The 12344-nt window shown below is 37.9% G+C and overlaps 2 protein-coding genes across 3 annotated transcripts in view; both read left to right on the forward strand.

Annotated features, from left to right (window-relative positions):
- Positions 1–6026, forward strand: part of CPEB4 (cytoplasmic polyadenylation element binding protein 4) — a 56989-nt gene extending 50963 nt beyond the window's left edge. For both annotated transcript variants that reach the window (XM_005298066.5, XM_005298067.5), the window contains one exon: positions 1573–6026. In XM_005298066.5, coding sequence (XP_005298123.1) covers positions 1573–1800 — 228 coding nt within the window. In that variant the 3' untranslated portion in view covers positions 1801–6026. The remainder of the gene's footprint in view (positions 1–1572) is intronic.
- Positions 1–12344, forward strand: part of NSG2 (neuronal vesicle trafficking associated 2) — a 132345-nt gene that overhangs the window by 49893 nt on the left and 70108 nt on the right. The gene's annotated exons all lie outside the window — the stretch shown is intronic.

Raw genomic sequence — 12344 nt, forward strand, 5'->3', positions numbered from 1 at the left:
CGTCTATGGTTTTGAACAAATCACTTATGGCCCAGTTATGCAACCTCTGCTTGCATAAGTGAGAATGTGGGTGAATAGTCCAACTGAAGCCCATGGGACTGTTCATCTGAGTAAGTCCTTGCTATTATGAATCAGGATTTTACAATCCGGTCTATCACCTCTGCCTCAGTTTCTCCATTTGTGATTAAAAAGAAATGGGGGGGATGATAATAGATGCAGGGAGGATTCATTCGAAGAACTCTTTGAATGTGCAAATGGTAAATAAACTCTGAATGGTATTGTTACTAAATAAAACTAAGCACTGCTAGACTTCAGAGATGAGCATCAAAACATTCATCTTCTTCCAGATACACAGTACTGAGTAACACTGACTGCATATTTATGACCACCTCTTGGAACCTGGAAAGGTTCTCCCCATTACTCCTTCACTTAAGAAAAAGGAAGCTACAGAGTGTCAATAGGATTTTCTTCCCCAGCTTTCTGTGTCTAACAATGAGAGTGGCAAGAATATAGTTGACATCAGTTCACATCCTCCCTTCACATCTTCAAAAGGGAGCTTGTTGGCTCTGTGCTCACTTGTACTAATTTCTCAAAATGAAACTGGCAGTTCTGCTGGCTAGTTAGATATAGATTAAATTCTTAGTGGTGACTGGCTTCCTTTGGATGCAGGTGAGAGGAGGAACCACAATAGAGCTGGATGCAGCTCCCTGAATCTGGGGCCTATTCTATCTTGGCCCAGTCCCCAGTGTACTTTTAGAGCAGCCTCTCTGTGCTACTACAAAATATGCCAGCTGGTGGGTCCCCAGTGGGTCATCTTTAGCTGGGAATTGCAAGAGTGTAGCATGCTCTGACCATGGTCCTTTCTCTACCCCTCCTTGTTCCATATATAGGGATTGGCATGGGAACTATGTGTACAGTAGTCAGAACTCTTCCATAGCAAGAGAATCCTTAGCTAGGAAGATCTGTGTTCCTTTCTGCATTTTTTTTTTTCTGTGCCAGAGTGGCACATAAGGGCTAGATTACTGCTCAGAATCTTGTCCTTGATGTCAGTTGTATAGTTGTATTGTGTAATCTATCAAGTTCTAGTCTCACTAATAGTAAACAAGTAGATTAGTTACATCTCCTACTGCTGACTGGACTAAGTTGAAGTACCAAAGGAAAACGAAACAAACTAAATGTAGCATTTGTTGTTAAAGGTGTGAATGAAACTTGCAAATAAGTGGAAATATGGACTTTGGACTTTTCAGATGTTTGAGTGCTTAAGCTGCAATTTTAATGTTGTGTAAATAATTTACATTCCTGGCTGAAAGGAAATTTTGTGAACAATAATGCCTGTAACTATATTTAAAATAAATCCCCAGCATCCTCCTTTGATTTTAATATGAATCTGTTCACACACGTTCTGGAATAAAACGAGTTGATTCACCCATGTGCTGACAACTGCTTGTGCAACATTGATTTTCAGCAGCTAGTTCTTCTCTTAAACTGACTCTCAACCAAAAACGGCAAACATTGAGAGCATCACCTGCACAGCTACTAAGTATTGTAAACTTTCTTGTTTTTTGAATGCAGGTGGAAGTTAAGCCATATGTCTTGGATGATCAACTGTGTGATGAATGTCAGGGGGCCCGTTGTGGTGGAAAATTTGCTCCATTTTTCTGTGCTAATGTTACCTGTCTGCAGTATTACTGTGAATATTGCTGGGCTGCTATCCATTCACGCGCTGGCAGGGAATTCCACAAGCCCCTGGTGAAGGAGGGAGGAGATCGCCCAAGACATATTTCATTCCGCTGGAACTAAAAGATTACTGCAGTGCTCATATGCAGGCCTCAAAATAAGTGCACTCTTCTGTTATCCTGATCCCTCCCCACAATCCCCCTTATTCAAGATAGCATGTCAATTTTGTAGTAGTCTGTAATTTAACAATAGTATAATGAAAGAATGACCTATAATATGGGTATTTTGTAGAATCTTGTCATTGAAAACTGTATTGGGAACTCCTTTTCGTATTGATAACATGTTGCATGTAAGTTACATCCTCTTGTCTTTGGTATCAAGAGGACACTTACTTCATGCAACGTTTTCATAGAGGAGAGAAAAAAATGTTAAGAAAAGAGAAATGAAATAATAGAGTATTTTGTTTTTTTAATTAAATTATTGTTAATAAAAACATAAGAATACTTTTATTAAAATAACCATGCAACAATAACACTATCAGTCTGTTCTGACACTCCCCTCCTTCGCCCCGCCAAGGGAAGCCTGGTTTTTTTTTTTTTTTTTGCCTTTTCTTACTGTTAAATTTTACAGCAATGAAAGAAGCTAGCAACTGCCTAGGAAAGCGCATGTTTAAAGCAACAAAAATGCATGAGCAAGGTTAAAGCAGCATTAGAACAATTATTTTTACTTATGTTAAGGGTTTTGAGGCTGAATTTTTAGCACAGGATATATCTCACCATGTCTCCAACTTTCAACCACATCCAAAGTACTAATCAAATAGGCAGATCTTAGTATATTTTATCAAAACAATTACCGTTTAAAGGTTCCCAAATATAAAAGTTGGGTAAAATTACTACTGAGTGGAGTGTGGGGCGGGGGGAGTGCACTTATTACTTTTCATTAAAAAGAGAGAGAACTCAATTGTCTGGTTACTGCCCTAGAAATCCTACCAAAGCTAGAGTAATAACAACTAGTAAACTGGCATTTCCTCTCCTGAAGGACAAATGTATAGATTTTATTTTTGATGGTTATATATAACTCTATATGCTAATATACTAACATTCATCAGGGGACAGCCTTTGCTCTCCATTTTGACATGAAAAATAAGATACCTCAAGGATATCACTGATTTTATCTAAGTTCTGGTATTCCACTGTATCACAGACTAAAAATTGGCTGCTAATTGGTTTTACTCTTGGATGTAAAGTCAGTTTTAATATCCTCTAACTTAGCTAGCTATAAGGTAGAAAGCATAAATAGAACAAAGCTAAGTAGTCTAAGTCTGTTTTGCACTGTTTGCTGAACTAATAAGTGTGTAAATCTGTGCAAAGAGGCATATGCCTATCTTACTCTTCCTGTAGAGAGAATCCTAACTAAGAATCCTTTTCTTCAGAACTTAGCATGGGGAAATAAAGAATTACAGGTGTCTGAAGTGCCAACTTTGCTAAGTTAATGCATGCTTTATTATAAATAAACTCCAGCTTGAGAAGCATTAACACAATACATGATAACTGAATGCTTAGGGGTGAGGTGGGGGTTTTGTTTGAAATAGTCTCTTAATCCCCTGGAAGGGGCATAGACTTCCAAACTTGATTTTAACTAATGCCCTGGTCAACTTTTAAAATGATTGTGTAGCAGTGTGCAAAACAAACCAATCCAACGGCAATCTTCTAAACTGTCTGACTGGCATGGTACCATCCTAGATTCTCTCAAACCAAAGATTTGCCTCAGCGCTGCAGAAAACATCTACTCTGTGAGCCCCCTAACCCTCAAGATTATCTTTATGAGAAGCAGTTTTTATTTTCAATACAGGCTTTAATGAACTATACCTTATTAAGTTCCAAAGGTCAAAATGGAGACATTTGCTGTCTACTAGTCAAGTAAAGAAAGGGAGCTGCTTTTAATGAAATCCCTGAAAATATTGACAACAGTAATGCAAATGGAGAGTGCTCTTGTGTAGATTGTCAGGGACTTTTTTTTCTCTGAAGTCCATAATTATAGTTGGAATGTTCCTTTTAATTTTTTTAATGCTTATTAGATGGCTTGGGGTGTGCTATTGTGCCGATCCTACCCAGTAAACAGGTGAGATGGGTTACCATTACAAGAAATAACACTGTTTGAGAACTAGCTTTGAATAATAATTTTCCCTTTGTACATGACCTGCTGAATTTCGGTACAGTGTTTTTGTAGCTAACTTATTTTGTCATGCACATAATGTATATTTGTTATGCACTACTTTTGTATATCTTGTTTTTCCAACAGTGAGCATTTTTAGGCACACTTTTCACTGACGGGATATCTCTTTATGCAATACCTCAATTTTTCATATTGCAAAGAGTAGCTTTTTGTACTTTTATTACTGAGAGATCTTCATATACTTCATTTTTTAATATAAATAATTTTAATAAATTTTATTTTCTTATATTCTGCTTTTTATACATTTCAGTGCTCTGCATACATTTTGAATTATGGATGTTGTGCACTGGCAATGCTATTTTAGAATCTGCAGAGAAAAGAAAGCATGTTGCTTAAACATCTTAGCCCAGCACCATGTATTTGGTGTACATATAATTTAAGAAATAGTATATGTAAAGTTGAGAATTAAAGAAGAAAAAAAGCATGAAAGTGACAAATGACAGTCTTTAGACCCTCAAAAATTAAATGCATAAATGTAGTGTAGAAATTTAAAAGTAAAGTAACATCAAAATTGTCTACCGCTTCTTACTAGGTTTTTAAAAATTATACACAAATGCAGATGTTTTTGGTGAATGTTTAGCCATTTTTAATATTAACAAATTGATGTTAGGTGTTTGATGCAGAAAGGTGTCTGCTCTTTTAAATTATATTTAAAGAAATAAAAGCAAGCCTGCTATGTGGCAGGCATGTAATGTTAGTATGCATGACTAATGTAAGAAATTGTTATTCTACTAATATTCACTTGTGATTGTGTGACAAGCGTGTTTACAGATTATTTGGTTACACTTCAATTTACAGGGCATAAACAATTACATATATTACTCTGTACTTAGATAGTGATTACATGTCCTTCCGATTACATGGGATTTGTAGTTGGAGTTACCATGTCACTCCAAACATAATTAACATGCAATTAGTTTACAAATCTTAGGGTATCACTTCAGTTTGCAAAAGGATTAAGCCTGTAGTTCTATCACGCTGGCATGGCACTGGCCATGTATTTACAATGTAGTTACAGAGTAATTACATGGTTATTTTTGCAGTGTAAAATAAAGTGTTTCTGATTACTTTATATGTAAAGGACCCCCTCCCACCCACCCCCCACTGCCCCGTGCTTTTTGGTATAGTATATACTTCTCCATACACAGACCTCTGCAGAATGCAAATTTAAAACTTGCAGTGAATGAATCTAGCGTTTTATAAGGATGCTGTTGGAAAGACTTGATAATTCACCCCTTTTGTTTTTGAAGAGTTAAAACCTTCTGTTAAAAGGTGATTTAAAACTTGAATGTGATGAATTGTGGCAAGTTAACTTCAAGTTATGTGCAATACTTATTTCAGACTTCTGGAAGATCTTTGCAGTGTAATTCTTTGTTTTTAATTGCAGACATTTAAAAATGTCATTTTCTACTGTTCTAGTAAATCCTCTTTCTTGCTGGTGTTTCTAAAGAAAAGAATCAGAAATCAATCTTTCTACTAATGTAAATTTGAGATTATTTTTAAAAAAAAGGAATAAGAGGTTTGGTCATTTGCTTTATTTTATTATCTTATTTTAAAGCTACTGTGATTGATAGCATTGTAAGAATTGGGACAATATTGTATTCAACTGTTTTATTTTTTATATTTTTAAATTTTAAAGTATAATTAGTTTTTATAATTTTCATCAGATTTTTTTGTTATATTTTTTGGACGTGAAACTTTTAGCAAGTGGGTGTCTAGTTTTTACTAATCCCTAATATGTTTTTCCCCCAATGTATTGCTCATATTATCAGAAGGAAAAGTTATTTAAGTATGTCAGTTAATTGTACTACTTGGCTGAATTTCCATATAGTTTTTACTGTGTATGGGGAGGTTGTAGTATTTATTATAGCATTTTAAATAAGGGTAATTCATTTTTTATTAAAGTAATTTTCACATTTAAGTTCATATTTTTGTATGTTCTACTCTAAGTTATATAACACAAGTTACTTTTTTTTAAAGAGTTCATTTGTTGAAGTGCTAGTGGAAAATTAATGTTATTAAATAGTTTGCAAATGACTATTTATACCAGTATGCATATAATTTTTAAATATTTGTAATGTGAGATGTTGAATGAATAAAACTTTTAATTCAAATTTCTTCTTAACCTTTTTATTTTAAAACACTAAAAGCAGCAGCCATTTGTGGAAACAGTGTTTTACTGTTTGGCTGGTTGAAGTCGTGAGGGCCTGGAATGTGATTTTGATGGAGTGTACAGACATATCTGTGTATACAATGTGCTACATCCTTAGGGCCAAATCCTGCAGTCCCTACTCAAGTCAAAACTTCTGGGAATTAGAGCTTGATGGTATAGGGTGGTAAAAACTGCTGGTGCCCTCAGTGAAATCCAGCATGAGTAGAGGCTGCTTAACACTACAGAATCAAGCCCATAACTTGGGAGACTTGCCTGAGGAGGACTGCAGGTGTTAGCCATTTTGGATCAGGTTATCCTCTAACAGTGTGCTGTGAGAACAGTCTTAAGAGCTGAATAGTGGTTATATTTTGTGAATTGGATGCTTGTGGAAGGGTGAGATCACTGGCTGGAATTTCATGTGACTTTGCAGTGACCCTCAAGCAGACTCAGCACCTCAGTGCTTTATTTGTGCAGTCTTCAGCATGTCAACCAGGCCAAAGAGTAGTAGCCAAATGTTCAATCTCCTGCTTCCACTTGCTGCGCTTCTGCTAGTAATTAACAGGGACAGGGACAAAGACAAGCCCAGGACAAAGCAGAAATAATGGAATGTTTGCTGAAAATTAAACCTAACTGGGCAGGACCAGGGGGGAGGGATAGCTCAGTGGTTTGAGCATTGCCCTGCTAAACCCAGGGTTGTGAGTTCAATCCTTGAGGGGGCCGCTTAGGGAACTGGGGTAAAAATCTGTCTGGGGATTGGTCCTGCTTTGAGCAGGGGGTTGGACTAGATGACCTCCTGAGGTCCCTTCCAACCCTGATATTCTATGATTCTATGATTCTATGACCTAATGAGAACAGCCCTGAGCCATTGGCAATGCAGAGCCTCAGAAGTGACTGTGCAGACCATGTCACAAAGGCTTGGTCAAATCTGGGCTAGAGCCAATCATGGAATGGACAGACAAAGGCCCCTGTAGATTCACCTCAACCCCTAACATGCTTTGAAGCTCCTTGAGGGGGAAAAAGACTAAAGCTTTTTATAAAAAGCTTCAGACACTGCAGCGATTGATCCACTGGGGGTCGATTTAGCAGGTGTAGTGAAGACCCACTACATTGACTGCAGATCGCTCTCCCATGGAATCCGGTACTCCACCAGAACGAGAAGAGTAAGGGGAGTTGACAGGAGAGCGTCTCCCGTCGGCATAGTGTAGTGTGGACCCTGCGGTAAGGAGATCTAAGCTATGTTGACTTGAGTTATGCTATTAAGGTAACTCAAATTGCGTAGCTTAGATCGACTTTTCCCCCATAGTGTAGACCTGCCCTAAAATTTAGACATGTAGGGGTATAGCTTCTATTATCTCTGTCTCACAAGGAACATTCTGAAGGAGCCTCACAAGGGATTTTAATTGGCACCACTTCAGCGCCCCGGATCCCCCAAATAGCTTAAGCATTCTTACTGTGCTAAGAATATCCAAACTTTAGAGAATCTGAATTGTCTGGTAAGGAAGTTGCTTTCCACCTGGTGGAACCATGCATTGGAATATGTGTGCATGCCTCCCAAGAAAATACATAAACTCCCCAAAATAAGAGAATATTTTGCCAGCGAAATAATCAAATCCATGCCTTTTGTGATATCTCTGTCCCCACAATCCTACTCACTGCATGTAAATGAGCTGCTCATCTGAGCAATTAATTTCCTATACCACGATCTAGGTACATAGGTTTCAATTTAAGAGGATCTGTCCTGCCAAGTGCTGAGCATCGCGTATGAGGTACTGGGTAACTTTAATTTCCATTGGCAGCTGAGGCTGCTCAACACCCTGCAGGATTGAGGTCCACTCACATTGGCTTGAGAAAATGTGTACATAGGGAAAAGTTAATGCTTGTAAGCAATGTCCTGGTTAAGCAAAGTTTTCATTAATAGACTTAATACTGAGAGTCCCTCAACTAACTGGCTTGTCACGCATCCCCTCAAAACAGATACTTTAAAGACAACAGTCAGCCGTCTAATTGGGTCATAAGCACAAATTTACAGAAAAATCTGAATGTCTCCTTAGTAATGAATTGCTCATTAGAGCATTTTGTGCCAGCCAAATAGTCCCAGACAGCATCAACCTTTCTCTGGCATGTGACTTGGCTCTTTACATAAGTATTAATTATAGCTCCTTTCCCTCTGTTACTGTTTTGTTATGGATTAGAGGTAGTTTGACTTGCACACAAAAAAATTGTTAGCACACCAGCTTAACACCCACTTTCAAGAGAAAATAATCTTTTAGGAAGTGGGGGGGGGGGGGGGGGAGAGGAATGCTTTATCTACAAGTGATTTTTTTTGTAAATGTATAATGAACTTAAAGGAAGCTTAGTCTTCTGATGCTGTATCAATAGTCTTCCTTCCCAAATAGCACCTGATTCATAGGAATTCATATGGCAAAGCCATACGCAAAAAGTTATTGACTAGAATGGAAACACTGAACTAAACTGACGGGGGGGGGGGGGAGAGAAGGTATATTTTAGTTGTGATGCTAACTTTGTCTTTAGCTCCTTCCATCTGAGCATCTTAAAGTACTTTATAAACTTATTGAACTAAACCTCATGGGACTCAGATGTGGTACATAAGCACTATTACCTCTATTATAAGGAAGCTGGCACAATGAGTTGAAGTGACTGGCCAAAGGTCATACATGTTGCAAAATGAAAGTTGTTGCTTTTGCTAGTGTGTGTGTCTGTTGCTGAAGTTGACTTGCTCAGAAGCAGCTTTCTAGGGAAGCAGATATATCAAGGTCCTTTTGAAACTGATTCTGTCCTGAAACAATTAAAATGAAATATCATGGGCAGGCATTGGAAGGTGGAGATGCACATGATAAGTAGAACTCCCAACACCACCTCAGCACATACATCTTTGGAAAGTATTTTCCTTCACACAAACTGTTCATTGAACACAACAGTAAATCACATTTTTCTCTGGGATACCACATTCACTGACTGAACTGATGTTTTTCCACATCAGTTGAGAGAGATTCATTTTGGAGGGGAAGACAAACCTATAGTATCAGAGGGGTAGCCATGTTAGTCTGAATCTAAAAAGCAACAGAGGGTCCTGTGGCACCTTTAAGACTAACAGAAGTATTGGGAGCATAAGCTTTCGTGGGTAAGAACCTCACTTCTTCAGATGCAAGTCTGAAACCTATAGTGTAGATTTTCATCAAATGGTATATTTTAAAAAGACTCTTTTTGCTGCCAGACTGATTGCTCAGAAGAAACTGTTTAGCAAATGTCTGTCATGATTCTTCAGCTGCTATTTATTCAGTGCTATGAAAGCCTGTTCAGACCACAGTCCAAAAAGCTCACCGCTGGAAAATCAAAGACAAATAGCATCAGAAAGGACAGATGAGGGAAAAACACTGACATCTCTTCCAATGTGATGATTGGTATATAAGCAGCTGATTGATATATAAGCAGCCTCCAGGGTGAGAATATATATGCAGCTGTCTTCAGTTGTAGAAATTGAATTTGAAAAAAAGACTGAATTGATTACTTAAATAGATTACATCCTAAATCCCCATTTAGAGGTGGTTCTGGAGAGAATCTATCTGAAACTCTAAACGCTCTTTAATGCTGTCAAATATTGCCTGCTTTCAAGGCAAATTGTAGCTTATGTACTTACTTTTGCTTGGAATGGGAAGTCAAATTCATCACTGAGAAGACTGAGAAACCCCAGTACCCACCATGGCTATGGAATTGATGACAATTTTGTGCTCCCCTGCTGGCTTTATGGTAGTATTCTACTAAGATGCAGGTCTACATTTATGATACTGTTTCAAATATGTTAACATAAGAGGGCAAATTTCCAGTGGGCCACTTTAGTTGTCTCTGCAAAACATGAAAATCTGTTGTTTTTCTGACAAAAAACAGGTTGATTTTTTTTTAAGTTATTTTAGTGGTTGTGAAAGATACTGGCTTAATAAACTGAGATTAAAGTCCTCTGGCCAAAGAGCAGATCCACAACACAGCTAGTGGGTGTATAATCAACATGTCTAAGGGCTGCCCTGGAGGGACAACCTCTAAGGGTATTTCAGGCTTCATGCCTATTTAATGGATGGACTTTTAGTTGGAACTGTTAATAAGGGAGCCATTGTGGTAGTGGCTTTGTGAAGTGTTTACCCCTCCATTTGGAAATGGAGTGAGACTATCAACTCACTTCATATGTGACCATTACAAATGATCAGAGTAACAATTTTTGGTAGCAACTGATTACCTGAGATTTGAATGGGTATCCAAGAGCTGAAACACTCCATGTTTCATTACCAGTTCCTTAAACCATCCAGTCCACATTTTATATTTGCTAGGCAATCTCTAATACCAATCTATTCATTGTCAGAACTTTGTGAACATGCATTTTTCCTTTTGCATTAAAACTATACATTTTGTTGGTGCAGTGTTCCCTTCTTAGACTTCTATATAAATAAAAATCAATCACTGGGCATTTCCACAGCATGGAATGGGTCAGATTGCTTTTCATGCGGCATTATGAGTGAAGAATGGTGAAACTACTTAGATGGCAGAATGATAGTCAGTATATACAGAGCTGTGGCTGTTCAGTGTGTCACGTTAACTGTGATGTAGTTTTGTAATCTCTGAGGGGTATGAATTCACATACATTGTAATGCATTTAAAAGTTGTCCCATTTCAAGACCGTTTTCAGATGTTCATTTAATCCAAATCATCCCAATCTGCTGCTGAGTCGTATAAACTAATTTCTGTTCTGCAGGTGAAATAATTAAGGCTCTGGTTTAAAAGCACCCTATTCAGGACAGTACTTAATTTTAAGCACGTGCTTAAGTGCTGTCCTGTAGATGGATCGGTGCATATGCTTTTAAGGGCTTTCTTGGATTGGGGCCTAAAAATGTCCTTTTATTGGATTTATATTTGAAACTCAAATTTTAGTTTTGCAGTGCTCGCTGTATATGTGGCACTTCTAGGAGTGTTCATAGTATAAGCAGCATAGAATTGCCCCCAGCTTTGCTTCAGCAGGACCAGCTGTTCACAGACAGATGCTGCTCTTTACACATTGGCAGAATCAACTCAGTTCTCCAATCAATAGCAAGAAAACTTGCTCAAAGGTCGGTTTTTCAAGGGGGTGTCTTTTTGACTAGATGTTGACGGCAGAACAAAGCCACGATTGCTATAATTTTCTTTGCAGAGCTAGCTCCCGAGACTGATGCTCCACTGTGTTCTCTTTTGGCATCATCCTTATGTCATCTGAGAAATATGTGACGATAAGGATTTGAAACAGTACTGGGAAGACCTTTCATGGTTAAACAAGGTGGATGGTGGTGCTAAGGAACAAGTGTACTCACTGATATTTATTACTGTAATCAAAATCATCTCGCATATCCAGTCAGATGTATTGATGGCACAGGTCTCTCTACAACATTAGCCAGCAATCAAATTTGGGGCTGTGATCACGTCAGATCTCACAAGCTAAGAAAACTCAGACTTTTAGTACTTGAACAGAAGGCCCTGGAAAACCTAGTATACTGCCAAATGTAGCGCTGGTGATTTAGTGAGTCACATTCTGAATCTATACCCAAGAACTGCTCCCAGGATAGTGTTAAGAATAGCAGTGCAGTGTTGTGCCTCCTGTAAAAATTTAATTTGACCACTTGTGAGGTCACTGAGGATCTCATCACATTTTTTCCAAGACAAACAGTAATAAATCTTAGCACTCCAGCCTCCACGGATGTAAATGGGGGAGAAAGCATCATTATCCTCACTTTAGAAATTTGGAAACTAAAGCAGAGAGAGGTTAAATACCAGTAATTTATCCAAGGTGTCACAAAGTCTATGACAAAATTGGGAACAGAACTGTAGTTCTGACTCAGTCTTCTGCTCTAACTAATGGACCACAACTACCTCCCTAAAACTGTTAACCCTGGTGTCCTAGATCAGTGTGTCTCAATGACTGGGCCATGGACCCTGAGAGCTCCCTGACAATTTAGGAAGGCAGGAAGCTGGTTCCTAGTATCAAAAAAAAAAGTTGAGAAGCACTGCCTTAGATATATTCAGTTTTGGTGATCATTTTGTCTATCTAAATTCCCCTGCAGTTTCACTTGACTTTGGTATTTTTCCCTTATTATATTACTGATAGGCAGGTTTGGCAGAATTTGATTTTTTTAAAATATCTATGTTAATTTTTAAGCATTTTACCAATTTTTATTGATTTAAATTTCCACAGTTGTGAAAAATTTATGGAGGGCTGGACAGTTATTTAATTACAGTAGATATT

Source organism: Chrysemys picta, chromosome 8, assembly GCF_011386835.1.
Source record: "Chrysemys picta bellii isolate R12L10 chromosome 8, ASM1138683v2, whole genome shotgun sequence".
Lineage (NCBI taxonomy): Eukaryota > Metazoa > Chordata > Testudines > Emydidae > Chrysemys > Chrysemys picta.